Source organism: Harpegnathos saltator, unplaced genomic scaffold (genome assembly GCF_003227715.2).
Source record: "Harpegnathos saltator strain DR-91 unplaced genomic scaffold, Hsal_v8.6 scaffold498, whole genome shotgun sequence".
Taxonomy (NCBI): Eukaryota; Metazoa; Arthropoda; class Insecta; order Hymenoptera; family Formicidae; genus Harpegnathos; species Harpegnathos saltator.
The window spans coordinates 1,345,487-1,365,827 of NW_020230313.1; the positions used below are offsets into that span (position 1 = coordinate 1,345,487).

Consider the following 20,341-nt stretch of genomic DNA (forward strand, 5'->3'; position numbering starts at 1 on the left):
ACAGGCTCTTCGTCTTCCTCCACGTCCTCGACTACCTCCGTTTCCTCCCACGAACAATCCGTCTGGTAGCAGCGACACCGACGACGAACCAACGACGACATGAACGAGGTGTACACGAATCCCCCACTTTTCGCTACGGATGACCTCCCTGTGGTCGCGTTCGAACAGCTTCGCAGGGATAAATGTACACTTGACGTCGGCCACGAGGCTTTTAGTGTCGGCAGAACGAAACTGCCGCTCGTGTTAGTCGCGCTCGATCGGTGGAACGGAATTTCGTACGACGACGACGACGACGACGACGACACCGGTGACGAATCGTTGCGTATACCTGCGATCGATCGACATTCGTGTATGACCGTCGACGGGGGTTGAGAGCCCCGATTTTCCAATCCGATTTTCGACACGCACATGGAGCACGTGTTCGGTAGAACCGGCAGGGTGCCGGACGTGGACCGCGCCGGTCGAAGCTTCGTAAGTCTACGTCGATGATGTTCATCGTGGCCGTCGTACGCGCTGTGTGATACAGATTTTAACGCCGGAGGAAACGTGCCCGAAGGGATCGTGATCCTTCATCTCGGCGAGTGAAGGATCGTAAGAGGGATCTTTCATGTGCGAAAAGAAACAACGTGATCCTCCGTGCGCCGGAGAATCGCGTTGGCTTAGGTTACACAAAGCCGCAGAATGTGAGAACACCGGGATAAAAACCGGGAGAAGTCGTGAGAGAGACAGAGAGAGAGATACGAGAAGGCGCTGTGATCCGACAAAATGACGAGCGCGATCCTGCTGGTGCTAAACGTAGATATGATAAACCTGCTGCTGGCGGGAGGCACACGTGGTTAGGTAAACGAGGGAACAGTGAGAAAGCAAGTCAGTCCGGAACAGTGTCAAAATGTTTATACCGATGAATCTTTCATATCGGCGATATCCAGGATTTATAAGGATGTCTAGATGTGCTGGTCGGATCAATGCGCGAAGGTTGCCTTCAAGACATTCACTTTCGGGCGCGCATATTATTTTTATTTATTATTTATTATTACTTTCATTTACACACACGCACACAAATAGTAAAACATTGCAATTTCCCTTCGGTTCTTTAACACTACATTTAACGTTGTATTTTAACGTTGTTGTTTCATAAGATAAAAGAATTCATCTGATAAATAAAATGTTTTTTCACAAATTGTCGAAAAGCTTCACTGCGAAACAGTATATTTGTCAAAACATTACATTGTTGATTTACAAATAATGTTACTGAATTGAAAATTTTCGTGAAATGTTGAGAAACTTATCTTTATTTCAAAACGGTGTAAAATTCTAGATTTCTAGATGATGAACGATGATCTAGGTGAAACTAAACAATCAAAAAGAAAAAAAAATATATATATATATATATATAACGATGTGCATTTTCCTATAAGCGCAATTGTGCGAAACCAAGGTCATCATATCTCGATCAATCGCAGATGACCTACTATTGTGGTCCCATAAGGAGGTACCTTTCATGCTGAGGAGGAAATACGTAACACCAAGACGTAACGCGTGACCGTGAGACCAACAAATGAATTGCACGTAAATGCTCCTCTCATAATGTCATGGCGTGATTTAAAGAAACAATGAGATTTCCATATTAACTCGCAAGAGAATCCCCATAATAATTGCACGGTAATTCCTGCTGTCGCGGCAGTTTAGGCTTGCACAAAACAGCGCCCACCGTACTTCATAAATTGTCCCTAATCTCGTATGACTGTAATAACATACCATAGACACATTTCTGTGTGATTTCATCACTTGGTTGTTATGTACACACGCACATGTACGTTTTTATTTTTATACGTATCTCGAAATCTAGCCTTTATAAATCTTAGAACGTTCCCGGCAACTTCTGGTCTAATTGTAAGACTTTTTCTTCGCCGCTTGATATCAGTCGATCAGTTTGGCCGCGAAGTGTATAAAACTTATCTTACGGATGTAGGAACTGTTGCGACGGTTGTTTAGGGCAACAATTTAGCTTATACGATTTCGAGCAAAGAGCGAAGATAGGATGAGGATGATATATCGCGCGTGTTGCGAACGCGGCGGAACGACTAAATATTTTCAAGTGCTGCACAAAAGGTGGCAGGCGATGGATATAAGTGAAGCGTATTATTTGACCTATGTGTTTGACCTAGTTACACAGCCCACGTGTACCTTATCAATGATATAAATCGTCGCACATGAGCGGCCAGGTTCGTTACCCTCCTCGCAAATTCTCCTTCTTTAATGGACTTGGAATTACGGTCTGACTTTGATATTGAGCGATTACGAATGTGTCTTGGACATTTGGTTGTTGAGATGTCCACTCGTTAATTCAATTATCACGCAAACGTGGGAAATAATAATAAGGAGTAAGATATTTATGCGCTTTATAACACAATATAAGTGATAAATTTTGACGATAGAAAAAAGAAAAATTTTGATGACAGAAGATTTGCAGTGATTTTGATCGAAACAAACCATTGTACTTTTGAAAAAGAAAATGTTTGATCGATTGAGTAATGAGCATCGGTGTGACTTGAAGCTTTTATCAATTATCAAGAGTTAATTAGACGATGAGATTGGAGGCTATCAATTTGTTGAAGATAATTAACGATTGTAATTTTTGTTTACGATGCAGTTTTGACAGTCGGGAAGAAGACAAGAGCAACAAAACACGTGTGTTTTACGTAAAACGGATGGCGTTCGTATTTTGTACAGCAGCATATGTTATCGCATTGTTTAAGATATCGTCCCTCAATATTCAAGAGGCACGATACATCAACAAATATGTAACATTTTAGATAAAATGGACGCTCGTACTGTGCCTGTTATCGATGGTTTCGGCTCAATTGGACTTGCCACCGTACAGAAACGACATTCCCGACGGTCCGGCGCGGCAGTTTCCCTCCAATGAATTGGATTACCGTAATATCCTAGCCAGATTGGACTTTCTCGGTGCGGAAAGATGCAGCGCTAACGTTTTGGCACAATGGACATACGAAACCGACGTTAACGAATACACGCAGCTACAAGCGGTAGGATTATGTAAAATACGCTGAGAATCTATATTTTATCATTAAGAACATTTTATATTTCTTTAACACCGTCGCACGGAAATGTTGTCACGTTGGGACGTTACTATCGTGCCGACACCACGGTCCACGCAACTTTCTCGTTAACCAGACCGACGAATTACGAAACTACTTTTTGGAAATCCTAACCCGCATGATTGACCGCCCGCAATTTGGGCTGCCTCACGAATAATCTGGTATTGCTTTCTATACACTAGGAAGAGAAATTTAGTATCTCTAACAAAACTGTTCAGTTGAGGCATTTTTTAATAGCAACCAAATATCTTGTTTTATATAACAAGATATTTAGTTGTCTCAACTAAATATATTTTTCTGTTTTGTTCTGTGGACCAAATGGTTTTGTTCTTAGACTTCATACATAAAAATTGAGCATTTCAGTTATTTTATCCATAAAAATTACATAATAACGAAATATTATTTTACATAAACTAAAATAATGCCCGATGGATACTATTTTGTCTTTCTGCGCGCTAAAATTTAGATTTTATGTATTAAGAAAAAATTATAGTATTTTTAACAAAATTCATATAGTTGAAGCTTTTCGGTTGCTATAACAAAAGTATTACGTTATACGAACAAACCGTAATCAAACGAGATATTTGTTTACAGGAACTAAACAGAGTTTTGTCGGGCATATTTTAATCAAATTATTTCGTTGTTCCAACAAAATTTTGGTAGTTCTAACAAACCAAATTTTGGTTTGTAGAAACACTCTCTCCATTATCGTGACAAATCACCGATGTTATCCAGTCGAAGCTGATTTGACTGACAATCTAGGCTGCAAAAGATACATATCCCTTCACGTATTAAAATAAGTGATTTTTTTTTATTATTATTTTACGAAACATCATAATTAAAGAATGAATTACAATTGCGACAAATTGCGACAAATTTGCCACAGAGAAGAATACAGGGGCCAAGTTACGAAATTATAAATCTCTTAAAAAGGCCGAGCTTTCAATTTCAAGAAGCAGCCCGATGACATACCGTGGAAAATGAGTGCCGCGCGCAATCGTATGGGACTCACGTCCACCCTGTGAAATGTTTTTGCAAGGACCTCGACCTCCTCTCGGTATCCTACGCTGTGGTGGCCGCACTCCATCGGCCAGCGGATGGGTCGCGCACACTGACGTTACCTCGGAGACATCGCGGTTTTCCCTGGCACGAGTCCGCTCGCATTGTCCGCGAAAGACCGAACGCCTCCGCGGGAAATCTTCCCAGGCGACGCCATTGTCGCGCGATAGTCATCCCGAACGATTTTGCAACCTCGCAACGCGCGCATCTATCTCTCTCCGTCTTTCACTCTCTCGTATCGCCGAGAAACGGGAATTTTGTACGTCCCGATGCGAAACACCTGGCGAGGCTCGCGTCGCGTGACTCTAACGATAATCGAGAGACGCCGTTTTCTTTTACCGCGACGGAGAACAGTCGACGCCCTACCGGATACCTGCGCGTTATCGCGTGAGAGATATCGCGCATCAGCGATCGTAATGAACAATCACCGAGTCTGTACGCCGGCCTCATTCATATTTCAGTATCGATAAATAACGATCATCCAATCAATCACGATTACGGTGTTTTTTCTCTTCACGAAACGACTTTTTGGTCTTGCCGAAACGTACTGCGACGATTTTTTACTCGTGAGCAAATGACGGAAAAAGCTTATGTCTTATGTCACGTGATGGTGCTTCGACTTTTCTTACACGATAATGCGTACTCGCGCAATGCGTAACCGCGATCGACACGTGTATATTACGTAGTCGCTGCAGGCTGTCTCTTGCGTAATATTAATCGTTACACCATATATACAATCTCTCTCCTTTTCTTGTCCCCTTTGACGAGTTCATCCGCGACCTATCCTCTGCGCCGTTCGACGCAGAAGGGCTCGAGCGCGCATCGTCTCACCTGCTCAGCCGCTTTCCTTCAAAAACGCAGACTACTTTCAGGAAAGAGAGCGCACAGATACCGCGGCTTTATCTCTAACGGTAAAAACGTCGTCGTTCGCCGATTCGCGCGCGCTTTGTCGCAACCGCGCGTTTGCTAATCGCCCGTCGACAGACGGCGTTAATTCGCTTACGTCATACGTAATCAACGCAACAATGGCTACACACGTCGTTTGGCATACTCTGAAAATTCCGCCGTTTTAATTCTACACCGGGCGCGAAAACATCCAACGCGTGACGTCACATCTGCACGACGGTGTACCATCGACGAGGAACACACTTTTCGCAACAACGCATTGCCGCGTTTCAGCTGGAGGCCCAACGGCTGTACGCGGACTTTCAGAACCAAGCGTGGCACTTGATCTCAAGAATCGACCGGAACGCAGTCCGGGATCCCACGATCAGACGACGTCTCAGGTACCTGTCCGTCGTGGGGCCCTCGGCGTTGCCTCCCGATCAGTTGGACAGGGTAAGTGTAGCCTTCGCGGCGATATTCCGCTCATACGTAATTCAAGCGTGACAACACGAGGCTCGCCGCATCGCGCGCGCGCGCGCGCGCGCCATTAAACCGACAATGCGATAGGAAGTCGGCGGTGCATAATGATGTTATTCCTTCGTAGTACAATCGGCTGATCAACGACATGCTTGCGGTCTACAACGGGGCGACCATATGCGCCTACAACGATCCTTTCCGATGCGGACTACGCTTATATCCAGGTAATGCATCGCGCGTTACGCTCGGACATGACGAGCAAATTGACAGACAGGCCGGCGCACCGCCTTCACGGCTCGCCGCGGCGAAATTCGCGCGGAAGAAAGAGAGAGAGAAAGAGAGAGAGAGAGAGAGAGAGAGAGAGAGAGAGAGAGAAAGATTTACGTAAGTCCAAAATGCGCATGAAAGTGTGAAGAAGTGGAAATACGTCACGCGCGTGCGAAGGGAGGTCCCTCCCTCCTGTCATTAATTCGTGACGACTCTTTTGCCGGCGCGATGCGCCTCTAATTGTCTGTTATTTCTCGCGTTCGACGTAAAATTCCCGCACGCTCATTTAGACATGGAGTAAGCACGTTTTCGGTCAACAATGGTGCGTGCCGCACTGCTGCAGGTAGAAAGCGAGTAATGCATTATTTAAAGGAAGATGCTACGCTACGCAGTTAAGTGCAGTTTATCGCGCGATATCTAATTGCGGCCTGCAATCCTTCGTCTGACGCGCATGCCGCGAGAAGCGACCGATCGAGCCGAGACGTAGTCGAGTTTCGGGGGAAGAGAACGGAAGAGCAGACGTGGGTTTGCATGGTTCGACGAGGAATTTGATATGTAATCCTGACGAGCGATTGTTGAGCAGAGGCTAGTCTTTATATTTTTATTGAAGTGCGCCATATGTGAAGCTTCTGCTCTTACTCGAGTTTGCTCTGTCTTACTCTCATGAGACAAAGGTGGGGTAATCTATCTCATCGAATTAAAAATTCCTTCTGAAAACCAGCACCGCGATCACAGGAGATAAGCGGGTGATTCTAATTATTATTATTAAAGTTGCGTTATACACCGTGATTTTAAGGAAGGAGCACATATGTGTTATTAAAAATGCATTTGAAAACGTCCATTTTCATTCAGAAGAAATGATTTCCATGGGTTTGCATGGTTCGATGAGGAATTTGATATATAATCCTGACGAGCGATTGTTGAGCAGAGGCTAGTCTTTATATTTAATGAAGTGCGCCATATGTGAAGCTTCTGCTCTTACTCGAGTTTGCTCTGTCTTACTCTCATGAGACAAAGGTGGGGTAATTTATCTCATCGAATTAAAACTCCTTCTGAAAACCAGCACCGCGATCACAGGAGATAAGCGGGTGATTCTAATTATTATTATTAAAGTTGCGTTATACACCGCGATTTTAAGGAAGGAGCACATATGTGTTATTAAAAATGCATTTGAGAACGTCCATTTTCATTAAAAAGAAATTATTTACTCTCTGACGCATGCGCGACATGCTTATATAAATATGGTAAAGATGAAACATTTCTTTCCGCGCATTTATTCCGCGTATATATTCATGAACAATAAATTACGTAGATCGGGATAAAGAAAGGAGGACAGATTGCTCGCGAGATTAACGCGAACGGCGGCGGGAGGATATCGAAGGAATGATACCGCAAGGACGTCAACGCGTCGGAAGAAATCACGACATCGACCGAATTCTCTTTGTGTATTGTTGTAGACATATCACAAATCATGGCGAAAAGTCGAGACTGGGACGAGTTGCAGTACGTTTGGACCGAGTGGAGAAGACGAAGCGGTGCACCGATTAGGGATCTCTATCAGCAACTCGTTACGCTGAACAATGAAGCGGCGAGATTGAACAGTACGTTCAGTATCGTAAATAAATAAATTTTATAATAAAAATAAAATTTCTATTAAATATTTTAAATAGAATACGACATTATATAGGAAAGTATAATGATAAGATACAATATTGGACAAAAATTTCGACACGACATTGACAAGTACTCTTACTCCGTGCAAAATTGTAAAGTCACACAAGTATCAATGAATCACTTTAATATAAAGTAAATACGTATGAGGAGATACTTAACGCTTGATGAAATTAATTGAGAATAGGTGATAATCGCATGTGTTGATTGAGATTCGTCTGTCAAACAACTGTCCGTCTATCGACATCAATTTCGGCCGAGATCAAATACTTTGGTATCGTCGTTCTTCTTTTTGTAGACTTCACCGACGCCGCCGAGTACTGGATGTTCCCGTATGAGTCTCCTGATTTCCAACAGGACGTTGACGAGGTTTGGGAAATGATTCGTCCGCTCTACGAAGAACTGCACGCTTATGTCCGCAGGAGATTGCGAGATCTATACGGCCCGGAAAAGATAAGCGGACACGCGCCTCTTCCGTCTCACATTCTCGGTAAGAGCAACATTTGATGAAATACTTGATTCAGAAATGATCGCCGTGAAATAATATATAGAATAATGCAAATTCCATGGATATCACCTAAAGATTGAAATATAAGTTGAATTTGTAGTATTATGTAATTGCGTCGTCGTTTACACAATTTTCACACATCGAAGTAATAACGTGCTCACAACAACGAAAATCACCGCAGGCAACGTGTGGGGACAATCTTGGAGCAATCTTTTGGACGTCACCTTGCCGTATCCTGGAAAAACGTATCTCGACGTCACTCAGGAGATGCAAGCTCAAGTAAGATTCGCAATCTTGCGGTCGTGAATAAAAGTCAATATTGGTAATTTTTAGACGATCAATATTGGTAATTTTTAGACGATCAATATACTAATATCAATCGTGTCGCAACATACAGGGCTACACGCCAATCGACATGTTTCGAGTAGCCCAGGATTTCTATCTGTCCATGAACTTGAGCGCCATGCCGCCGGAGTTTTGGGCCGGAAGTATACTCGTCGATCCTGGCAATCGTCCGTTAATCTGCCAAGCATCCGCGTGGGACTTTTGCAACCGCTTGGATTATAGGTCACTACTTTAAACAATATACATTCGTAACGTATACAGAGATCACCGAATTAATGGTGCTATAGCTCGAAATAATATGTTGTTGGGAATTTTTACACGTTAAATCTTCCTTCGAAGGATTGTGCATTATTTTTCATAAGTTATTATTAATGTCCAGGATTAAAATGTGCACGAAAGTGACGATGAAGGATCTGATAACTATACACCACGAGATGGCACATATCCAATACTTCTTGCGATACAGCGGTCTACCTCGCGAATTTCGTGACGGCGCGAATCCAGGTACGAGAGTGCAACACATGCAATTTTTAATGCCCTCTTCTAATCAAGGAAGGATAAAATATGTAAAGCTCTAATCGTTGGGGGACACGCACAATCGACAATCATATTCGCACCCGCAGCTTCGCGAACTAAAAAGTTAAATTCGCTACGTAATATCGTCATTCATAAAATTTCGTGTGACAAGTGTGAAGCTTTTTTCTTACGCTTTATGCTTCGTTATCGTAAATTTTAATAAAAATGAGAAATTAATAAATAATATACGTAGAAAATATAAATTACTACTGGGGGATAATAAAAACCGCGCACAATAAAGATGGACTCTTCCCGCGGCGGAGCAATCGCCCAGGAGTAAACGCGCGAATAACAATGGTGTTACTTTCTTGTAATTAACGCGCACAGCTGGACAGTATTGTAAAGGTATTGTCGCACCTGTGAAACGTGTCACGCGATACGCCAATCAGCCGCGGCATCGAACGCGGCGGTGTTGACGGCCGTTATCACGATGCGCGGGCGCGATAGCGAAAAGTTGCATCACTCCGCGAAGGAAAACTGTGTGTGCGGCCGAGTAGGACAAAAGGATAGGAGAGACGGCCGGCGATGATGGCCGGCATGGACGCACTGGACGACAACGCGTTACATAACGGCGGAGCCGTCCGCTCCTGTCCGACTTCCGGAAGGCACAGTCGACGTACGCCTTCACGGCTAATGGCGCGAAAGCGAGAGCGAGAGCGAGAGCGAGAGCGAGAGCGAGAGCGAGAACGATACGCTCCAGGTGTACGCCGCGCACTACTCGCTATTCGCAAATAGACGAGTGGATGTTACTCGCGTACATTGGCGTCGCGCGAGCGCGGATGTTAAAATATTTTTATTACGATATAATCGCGCTTTCACCGTCGCAATGGCCGGCCGGCTGGTCCGGTCGTTCGCCCCGCACACCGGAACACCGGACGGCTCCGAACCAACGAGAATAGCTTCGCGATGGCGGCCTTGTTGCTGATCGATCGATCTGTCTGTTTCGAGTCTGAGTCCGCGGACGATGCCTTAGCTTCGGCTGCTTTACACTGTCGCGCAAAAGTGCTTCAGGAACGCTTCGCTCGCTGTTGTGAACGTTTCCAGCGCCGGGCGTATCGATCATTTTCGTTGCAGAATTTTCCTTCCGTAGAAGCGTATCAAGCGGTGAACATGATAGCGCGAAGTACGTAGAGAACTTTTCTCGGAGATGTTGACAGCACCTCGATGGAAAGCGCCTCGGGGTCGTGTCTTGCGAAAGTCTTGCGAGCGTCCCCGCGGCAAATTTTCCATTCGGCACCTCCTACGTTCGCAGAGCGTTGCGATTGAAGTTAAATCCGAGTTACGAAATTGCAGTTCAATTAATTGCACGTCCGAGCGTTAGGCAATTTGCACGGGGAAACGCGTGATAAAAAAGGAAATAATCAGCGCCATCTGCAACGCTCGACTTATCCGCGCGCGCGCGAGCCGTAATTACATCCTGGTTAACAGTAAATCATATCACGAGCAAAAAGCCACCGGGCTACCGGGTGCGGGACCAGGGAACCTCGAGAAACCTCGCCAATAATCGCGGAGGGAACTCAGCGACAGGCCATCTGTTTCGCCCGACGTCTCCGACTTTCACCGATCGATTATCAAACATTCAAACTCCCGCGAAAAGTCCACGAAAGTGCGTGAAGAGTCTTCTCGTGCATACGAGAGAGGACCAAAGCGAAGAATCGAGCAGCGAAAAAGAACGATCAGACGATTGCTCAGCAATCGAGGAAGGAAGAAAGAAAGAAAGAAATAGAACACAAAAGTAACGTTTTATCGCGCGCGTAACAAGAGACAGCCGTTACAACTGACTGTACCACCACGAATGTAACGAGCGGCCTTTTAACTCGTCAATTTGCTGATTATTACGAATTAAGATGTGAAGCGATGTTGTTTTACCCAACGACCCCCTCGAACGGGATAATAAATAACAGCGTTCTATCGCTAATTCTCATCTAGACGCTACGTCGTTACGGCTGAGCATTGCTCGTACGCAGGCGGTAATATTCTCAAAGGCAGAGTACCGTATAATATATAGTACCGTAATATAAAATATCGCCGTACTTACCACAACTTACCGCACCGCTGTGCTCGTCAGGGTTCCACGAGGCTGTCGGCGAGGCTGTCGCTTTGAGCGTCGCGACGCCGCGTCACCTGCAGACCCTGGACCTGGCGAACAAATACATCGATGAGCGCGCGGCCGACATCAATTACCTCTTCTCCTTGGCGATGGAGAAGCTCGTGCTGCTGCCCTTCAGCATCGCGATGGACAGGTGGCGGTGGGACGTTTTTCGCGGTTACGTCAACAGGGAGGAGTACAATTGCCACTGGCACAGGCTGATGGAGCAGTACACGGGCACGAAACCGCCGGTGCTGAGGTCCGAGGACGACTTTGATCCAGGCGCTAAGTATCATATCCCGGCCAATATTCCGTACATACGGTGAGTAGCTTACTCGGACGATTGCTCCTTCTGCTCCTTTCGCTTTTCCAATATTCTTTCTAACGATCACGCAGGAATTAACGGGTCATAGAAAATAAGCGAGGGGGAAACGATATTTCGGCCCTCGCGCCTCATCCCCGCTTGACAAACTAGACGTAGTCACACAGGCGTGCACGCCTGTTTCCCCGAGGTCAATCTTCGATGTCTTCATCTAAACGAGTTTACGCCTGCCGATATAACGGTGGAATAGGACTCGCTGTGCATACTCGGGACGAATCCGCCGGAGCGATTTCCAATACGCCCGGAGCGCATTATTCCAGCGCGAACAATCCCGCGCGCAGGCGATCGTGATTTCACTTTCGATTCGCAATCTCGTGCTCCTCCTCTCTCGCTGATTCGCTCATTGGCGGATCGGTCGAAGGAGAAAGAGCCGGGAGACCTTTCTCCGGCTATCGTATGCGCGGCTGGAGAGATACGCACGATCCCGAAGTCGGGATATCTCTTAATGCATGAGATCCACAAAGCCAAATGATAGACCAGAAGCGAGCTAGAACGCAGGACGTTGTTGGCTCACTGATATCATCGTATCGGAAGTGTTACGTACGCGCGCTCTTTCCTTCGTTAGTCATGCTAGATAAAAGAAAGTTCCATTTTCATCGCATCGCGCGCGGGGTTAATTACGCATGTAGAGGTTCTTGGCGGCGGCGGCGGCGGCGGCGACGGCGGTGGTTTAATTATCGGCCGCGAATTTCCGCATACGCCGCGCCGGCCGAAATCGCGAGCGAATGACTTTCGCCCGGTTCTCCAGTCTTTTCCGGGTCTCCCGGGGCCGGCGGGGAGCGAACACAGCGCAATGTCTCCCTCGCGAGCGAAGTAACTCTCGCGGGCGGGATAGCGATAGCGCGCTCGTTATCGAGCGCACGCTCCAACGGGGGGCCGGGGGGGGGGGATAAACGATCCGTCACGCCGCATGAAGTTCAAGGATATCGTCGCCGGCGCGACAAGCGCATAAAAAGATCCCCGTAACGCTCGATCGGCTCTTTTCCAACTCTGTCTCGCGCTGTCTTGAACGAGCTCGATATGTCACACACATTGATTCGTGCCAGGTGAAGTCTTAATCTAATTGGATTCTTCGCGCGTGGCAAATGATCGAGGAGAAGGAAAATCGAGGAGACGGGTCGAGCTTTGAGTCGACTTGAGTCGAGTAAGTTTGAGTGGATTGTGGAGAGCGACAGCGGTGGGATGAGGCTGTAAAGGATAAATTGACAAGGCTGTCGTTTTGCTCTTTGGTTTTTATTAGAAAGAAGCGAAAGACATCGTACAGAGACGTCCGTTTACAAACGTTTCGTAAGAAACACACAGTACAACATGTGTCTGTAGGTCTACTTAAGTGTCGTTACTATATCTAAGAAATCGTTAGCGCTGTCTGCGCGGACTCGCGGCACCCAGAATCACCTTTCGCGGCGCAAAAGCGCCCGGTTCTGCAAACTCATCTTCCTCGCGGCGTGAGAGGACACGACGTTGAGTTGTGGGCAAATAAATACGTCCGCGTTTCCCTCGCGGACGCGCGAGGGAAACCTCGAGCTCTCGGAGACGCTTGTCGCGCGGCCGTGAAGGAAACGCTTCGTTAACGCTCCCGATTAAGTCGACCGTTAATCGTTATACGAGTAGTCACATTTCTCCGACGTGTTTCGTCTGCGGTGTGACGCGACTGGTGTTGAAACGAAGGGGCAACAAAAAGAAAAAAGAAAAGAACGTAGAAAAAGTATCATTGCGACATGCAAAGTGGGCGCCGACACGTCCGCTCGTGCGATGCAGTGAAGGACTTGCGCGCAAGTTGGGCCCATGAATCTCATCTTATTTCTACGATTAACCCGCTAATAAGTCTAATTCTAATTACATTCTCGTGTTGTTTATAGCTTTTCGTTCTTTTATGCACAACATTCTCATACCAAATTTCTCGGCTTAGCGAATTAACGAATTCTCCCTCCCTCCCCTTTCTTTTTCTCTCTTTATCTCTTTCCTTATCCGTTAATTTCTCCTCGGGAGCCGAGCGGGAAATCCTCCACTGCCGATGCCTTTTGATCCTAATATCCCGAGTGTCCCCCGAAGCTGGACTCGTAATCACCGAACGAGGAACCAGAGTCGTGATGGTGGTCGTGCACTGGTACCGCTATCGGCACTTTCACGGGGTACGGTACCGGCTTCGGCACCGTCACAGGCACCGGCTTCGTCACGTGGACCGGTACCGGTCGCTCGACAGGCACTTTTACGGCGTAGGGTACCGGCTTCTCCACCGGAACGGGCACCGGCTTCTCCACCGGATACGGCGCCGGTACCGGTATCTTGACGTGCACAGGCACTGGTTTCTCCACGGGCACTCCTACCGGTCGCTCCACGTGGACCTTGACTGGGTAGGGTACCTTCTTCTCCACCGGGTAAGGCACCGGCTTCTCGACCGGCACCGGGTACGGTTTGACCACGTGTACCGGGTACGGTCGCTCCACGGGCACTGTCACCGGGTACGGTATCGGCTTCTCCACAGGGAAGGGTTGCGGTACGTGCACCGGAACCTTCACTGTGTACGGCACGGGCTTCTCCACCGGGAACGGCGCCGGTACCGGCACCTTCACCGGGTAGGGTATTTTCTTCTCGACCGGATATGGCTGCGGGACGTACACCTTGTAGGGCACCGGCCTCTCTACCGGCACGTGCACCGGATACGGCACCTTCTTCTCTACCGGATACGGTTGCGGTATGTGAACCGGTACCTTCACCAGAACCTTCACCGGTACCGGTATCTTCTTCTCGACCGGGTAGGGTTGCGGCACCGGCACTTTGACCGGGTACGGTACTTCCTTCTCTACCGGATAGTGAATCTTCTTCTCGACCGGGTAGGGTACCTTCACATTCTTCACGATCGTGATCTGTTTGATTTTGCCACCGTCGTCGCCGCCGCCCCCGCCGCCGCCGCCGCCGCCGCCGCTGTAACCACCACCGAGATCACCACCGTATCCACCGTCGTGACCGCCGATGTCTCCTCCGCCGATGTGACCACCGTCAAAGTCGCCGCCACCGCCGTAATCGTCGCCGCCGTAACCGCCGTCGTCGTGTCCTCCTCCGTAATCTCCCTCGATGTGACTCAGTCCGCGCTTGTCCTGTTTCTTCCCCACGCCTCCGCTATTTTCGATCTGCTTAGCCGTGCTTAGCTTCTTCTCCCGCTCGCACACGGCCAAGGCCAGCAGCCCCGTTAACACCGTGAGAAACTGCAACGGATAGAAACGAACATGCCGATTACGTCAAATGCGCGCGCTCGACGCTCGACGGCGGTCTTGCAGACCGCGATGAAGAATGCTACTCGCGCGTGCAGGTCGAGTAAAAAAGAATATTGATCTCACGATGGACGATCATTTTTCATCATCGTAATCATGTGAACGCGTAGTATTTCATTAACTTTATCGTAAGGAATTCTCGAGGAATTTTGCCATCTTCAAATCTCGGCTATGGCTGATTCGCTGAAGAAACTTTGCGCATACTCTTGCGAGACATTTTTTTACTCCGAGTGAAATTTCTTCACTTCAAGCGGATGTCGCGAGCGGGGAAACGAAGCGGAGTTAATTTGCGGCAGAGCTGAACACGCGCAAAATTTCGCCGAACGTGCGCGCGCGCGCGCGGAAGAGTTGACTCACCAAAATTCTCATGTCTGTTCGGTCTCTCGCGATCTGGTCAAAGTCCAGACTTTACTGGATGCTTCCCCCGAAGGTGCCACCGTCTTTATAGCCCGCTTTCCCCCGACGCGTATCAAGCGAGCCCCTCTGCACTCTCGCGCGGAAAAGTGAAACACACGTCTGGTGCTTGCCCGACGTGCGCTGCGCGTTATGGCATTTTTTTATATATATCTTAGGCGACGCTGTGCTTCGATAATCGCGACCAACGGCGTAACCGTCGTGACAAAAATCCGACCAACGACCGGAAATTCCTCTCTAACGGCGATGTTGACGGAAATCAAAGGCGGGGGAAAGTTTCTGCGCGCAATCGCGTTCCCAGTGTTCCAATGTCCAAGCACAAATGGCGAATCTCGCCAAGCAACAATTTGCAAGACGCTAGAAAAATGCGCGAATGTTTCTTCATCGAGCTTCCTCAACCGTTTCCTCGTCTTTCTTCTTTTTGTGGAATTTGTGTCTCCTGCCGAAAGACCAACCATGTCAACGTATTCCACGAGAAATATTCGTCGTTTCGAACTCGCTCGCTCGACACAACGCGCCATTTTCAATCGTCTCGTCATCCTCTTTCCGCCGATCCTCTCTCGCTCCTGCGTGTCCGCGTCTACGCCACTGGACACGTGTGAATACGTTTTCATCCCTTCTCTGTCATCATCCCCCTCTTCTTGCCGAGCACCGAGCCTCCCTCCGCATCTCGCGGAGATTTCTCGCTCTCGCATTCGCATGTGTCGTGTGATAAGACTCCGGAATAACCCCCTCCGCGTATCCGGTCCCGGTGGAAGGACGCGCGCGTAAGACACGGCAGCGGTTGCAGCGGGCTACGTTGCGAGTTCTCTCGGCCGAGACGAGGAATAACGGTACCCGCTGCGGTCTGAGGGAGAGCGCGAGAGGAAGAGCCGAGAACGGTAAGAGAGGAGAGAAAAAGTGAAAAGCCGCGGAGGAGAGGAGGAGAGATACGGTCGCGCGACGCAAAGAGAAGAGACGTGGAGATCGCGGAGCGTTCTACGTCGAGATGAGAGATCGGCTGCGTAAGTGCGTCATTTACCGGCGACGTGTGGCCCGGCCGTACTCGGCAAATCTCGCCGTGGGCGACCGGATCAGGTTAAGAAGTACTCGCGCTATATACTCGTTGACGGTAATGCGCGAAATAGCAGTAACCGAGGAAAACGTCTGAGAACACACACGGCGGTAAAGAGTGTAATTGCGATCGCGCTCGAGTGGGCCCCGCCATGGGGCTTTACAATTACACTCGTCGCGATTAGGAAATGCATGGAAAGGATTATTGCTTATGCTAATGAACGAAAGCAACGAGAAAGCAATGGGAAACGCCTGGATAAATATGATGTAATATTATTCTTCCAGCTATCCACACACAGTAAGAGAGAAACAGAAACGCAGAATAATCGAAACATAAAATTGTAAACTATAATACCGCCCTCTTGCGGAAAAGAAAAAGAGCGGCGCACGAATGAAGCCAATCGGAATTGTCCTATCCGTTCAGAGGCGCGCAACTTGCAGTCGTACAAAATATCGTTGCGTTTTCAGCGTTGCATTTCACATCCAGAAGTGGATACGTATCTGCAGGCGATAGAGAGTGAAAAAAATTTGAAGCAACGAGCGAAACTAATTATTGCTGAAAAAGAAAAGAATGAATGGCTTAAACCGCTACTGATGATAATACCGATAGAACTTGCAGTTTCACCGGCAAATGCGCACGCACACGCGGCGTCATTATGAATCATTAGTGGGACGAAGTAAATACATACGAACGATGACACGCGTATATCTCGGAGTATTAGAATCGGTCAGGCTAAAGTTGGCCGACCACGCGTGAAAATTCTCCTCTCTTTCTCTCTCTCTCTCTCTCTCTCTCTCTCTCTCTCTGCCGCCCCATTGAGTTACATTAAAAAATTATTTTTTACCGTCACGCGAAAGTCTCGTGTGATTTCCTCATTTCGCGATTGTACTCGAGCGGAAAGACGACGGGTTCATTTTCTATGACGGTGTGTTGCGACGTTGTTGGCTGAGAATGCAAAATTCATTCTCACTCTCTTCGATCGATTCACGCAGGTGTCGCGGTAAAAAAAAAAAAGAAAAAAATAACGCGAGTTGCGTTCTCGACACAACGCGGATCAATTAGCATCTAGCGAGCGGAGTCTTATTCGCGACTTTTACGTAATTAGCGATACGTCCGATAACGAGCGAGGTCCGTTTTTATGACCAAACTTTTACGACCGCCTTCCATCTGCGCCTCCGCTCGACAGGGAAGTGACGGGTTTAACTGGGAACACGAGTTCGGTCTCGAGTTCGGTTTCGTTTCTCTGCTTTATTTTCACGCAGATATAAGAGAAGACGGCTGAGAGGGACACGCATAAATCAATGAAACTGAACGTACGTACCCACTTACTACGCGTATCGCGATGTGTAAGTCTAATAGAGAGCTTGCCATTATGTAATTGAGACACACAGTTACTTGGACTCAACTTATGAGCTTAAAAGTTAGCGATACGATCATCCGAGCAATTAGAGACCGTCAACTATCTAAAATTCGCATATCACTTTGAATTGCTTCGCTTTACATGAACGAGCCGTCCTAATTAGCCTACGGTTGAACAATATACGATAATTCTTTCATAAAGATTGCATATATATATGCAATATATATATATATACATACAGCTAAAAAACTTTTCTACATATCAGTGCAATGTTGCGTAACGACCTTTCCCTTTTTTCTCGACGGAGATGCAATAAATACCATTCGATTATGTATTTCGTCGATGGAAATGATATGATACATAAAATTACTCCCCAAGCAACAAACTATAAAACATCTTGAACGACGGTCGATTAAAGGTGTAAAAAAAATGTAGTCGGTGCCACCACGTTGCCATACCAATAATTTACAACGTTTCGAAAACGCCTGTACAGCTTTATCGCTTGAATGACTCGTGATTGAACCATCGCGGCCGTCGCCACTTAGTCTCGACGCTTTCGCTCTCCGCCAGGTCCTCCCTATCCTTCACGTTGCGTTGATCCTTCCAACCGAGTCTGACGGGTACCGGGACCTGTACGACGAAAGGGAACGGCTTCTTCACCGGGACGAGAATCGGCTTCGCCTCGTATACCTCGTACGGCTTGTCCACCGACACTTTAACCGGAACAGAATACGGTTTCACCACTTCTACCGGCACGTGCTTCTCCACGGTGTACGGCCGAGGATCCGGCACTTTAATAGGCACCGGAACCGGCCTCTCTACCGGTACCGGATACGGCTTGTCCACGGGTACTTTGATCTTGACAGGGTACGGCTTAGGCACTTCTACCGGATACGGTTTGCTGACCTCCACCGGGTAAGGTTTGGGCATCGGTACCGGATACGGCCGGTCGACTGTTACCTTCACCGGTACCGCTACTTTCTTCTCGACTTCGTACGGGGTCGGTACCTTGACCGGTACCTTGACCTCGTAGGGTTCCGGCTTGTCGACGGTGTACGGCTGCGGTACCGGTACCTTTACCTCGATTGGGACTCTCTTTTCGATCGTGTACGGCTGCGGCACTGGCACCTCGACCCTGTACGGCACGGGGTTGTCGACCTTGACTGCGTAAGGAACCTGCTTCTCCACGTGGTAAGGTTCCGGTATTTCGACCGGCACGTTCACGTAGACCTTCACCGGGTACGGAATCCTCTTCTCCACCGTGTACGGCTGCGGCACGGGTATCTTAATTTCGTAAGGTACATGCTTGTAAATCGGAAACGGGACCTTCTTCTCGACCGTCACGGGTACCGGCACCCTCTTCTCTAAAGTCACGACCTTCTCGCTTGGCTTGTCCCAGCTGGTGTCCTCGTACGACCACTCGCTCCTCGGGAATCTCTTCCAAATGTCCGATGTGTCTTGGAAGTCAAACTTGCTCGACCACGCGCGGTAACTTCTACCTCTTAAATCTCGAGAATGAGATCTCGAGCCTCGAGAATATGTGCTCCAGTCGTCAATCTCTTCCTCTTGCTCCGCTTCATCTTTCACTGGTGTGTATCTGCTGCCGTAATCGTCATTCTCCTTTCTTTCCTTTTGCGGATCCTTTCTAACGTGTGAATAAGATTCGCGGACAATCTTGGATTCCGTGGTGATGTTTCCGCTGTTGAGGGCCTTCTCCACCGCTCTCTCAGCCGCCCTTTCGGCCGCTTTTACCACGGCAAGCTCCGCTGCTTTCTCAAGCTCTTCTTTACGAGTCGCTGACGATGTGAGGGCAACCCCGAGACATAGAAATACTATTAGGCACTGTTGCTGTTTAAAAAAAAAAAAAAACGTACATTTTCATGTAAAAGAATAATTCTGTATACCAAATGTAACGTAAGAGAATATTTAATGACCGATATTTTAAATCGGTGCGATCGATGAAATAGATTTTTTTTAAACATTTTTCTTAAATCATCGTCATTTTTCAACAAACTTTTGACTTTCAGTTAGGAATACTTTTAATTTTTTACTTAACCAGATGGATGCGATTTATCGTACAAATAAAATATCCAGTTTTACATAATTGCGGCCGATTGATAAAAGGATTTTGAATTTGTGAATTGTTCGACATTTGCGAACAGTACAGGAATTTAAAAGGGCTTACCTGGTGCCCCATGGTGATGCCTTTGCGATCAAGACGATAGATCAACCTATACTGAATCCAAACGGAAAGGTATCCTACTATTATTTATACACCGTGGACGACTTTCGCCGGTCCAACCAGCTAGACCTTTATAGCTTTGCAGTACCTTATTCGTGACAATTATCTACGCTTAAACGATTATTGTTTTGCGGCGCAGCTGCGAAGACTGCTCATTCTCAAGGAACGCCCATGCTGTCTACGTACATTAAGGTAGGCGGCAAAACGCGGGAAACACATAAGCGATTTGGAACACCTTCCATCCTTCTCGGAGAAATATAAAGGTTTCTCCGTAAAAAGCTTTTCGCCATACGCTCAACTGCAAATGTGGGTTATTCCTTAAACACATGTTTGTCACTAAATTTACTTGATACTTTTATTAATATCGATATTACAACTCTCTATAATTTATGTGGAAAAGCTTATTTTCAGGAATATTCTATTTACTATAAGACGTGTTGCAAAATAAGAAATTTATCGGCAAGGAAGCCTCTGAAAAGAAACGTCTATAGTAATCTTTATAATTCGAATCATGTATCTGGAATATTTTATATTGCGATATAAGAAAGATCTTTTTTGAATATCCTTTTGCAGAGGCACAGACTGTCTAACGTATGACGCGAATATACGTCGCCAGTA

The 20,341-nt window shown here is 47.2% G+C and overlaps 3 protein-coding genes across 3 annotated transcripts in view; 1 reads left to right on the forward strand and 2 right to left on the reverse strand.

Moving 5' to 3' along the window:
• The first annotated feature begins 223 nt into the window (after positions 1–223).
• Ance-3 (angiotensin-converting enzyme Ance-3) overlaps positions 224–20,341 on the forward strand; it is a 53,146-nt gene continuing 33,028 nt past the window's right edge. Inside the window, exons 1-10 of the mRNA XM_011155188.3 lie at positions 224–471; positions 2,817–3,050; positions 5,361–5,519; positions 5,671–5,767; positions 7,268–7,411; positions 7,780–7,971; positions 8,171–8,268; positions 8,387–8,556; positions 8,714–8,838; positions 10,979–11,321. Of these exons, the coding sequence (XP_011153490.1) occupies positions 409–471; positions 2,817–3,050; positions 5,361–5,519; positions 5,671–5,767; positions 7,268–7,411; positions 7,780–7,971; positions 8,171–8,268; positions 8,387–8,556; positions 8,714–8,838; positions 10,979–11,321 (1,625 nt within the window). The 5' untranslated portion in view covers positions 224–408. The remainder of the gene's footprint in view (positions 472–2,816; positions 3,051–5,360; positions 5,520–5,670; positions 5,768–7,267; positions 7,412–7,779; positions 7,972–8,170; positions 8,269–8,386; positions 8,557–8,713; positions 8,839–10,978; positions 11,322–20,341) is intronic.
• Positions 12,599–15,203, reverse strand: LOC105191652 (skin secretory protein xP2-like). The gene is made up of 2 exons (XM_011155187.3): positions 15,011–15,203; positions 12,599–14,587 (listed from the first exon to the last, which is right to left on the reverse strand). Exons 1-2 carry the CDS (start codon positions 15,020–15,022, stop codon positions 13,409–13,411), a joined length of 1,191 nt encoding a protein of 396 aa, XP_011153489.2. The 5' UTR covers positions 15,023–15,203; the 3' UTR covers positions 12,599–13,408.
• On the reverse strand, positions 17,274–19,972 carry LOC105191671 (BCL-6 corepressor-like protein 1). Its single transcript, XM_011155221.3, has 2 exons — positions 19,667–19,972; positions 17,274–19,329 (listed from the first exon to the last, which is right to left on the reverse strand). The coding sequence occupies exons 1-2, from the start codon at positions 19,676–19,678 to the stop codon at positions 17,977–17,979; spliced, it is 1,365 nt and encodes a 454-aa protein (XP_011153523.1). The 5' UTR covers positions 19,679–19,972; the 3' UTR covers positions 17,274–17,976.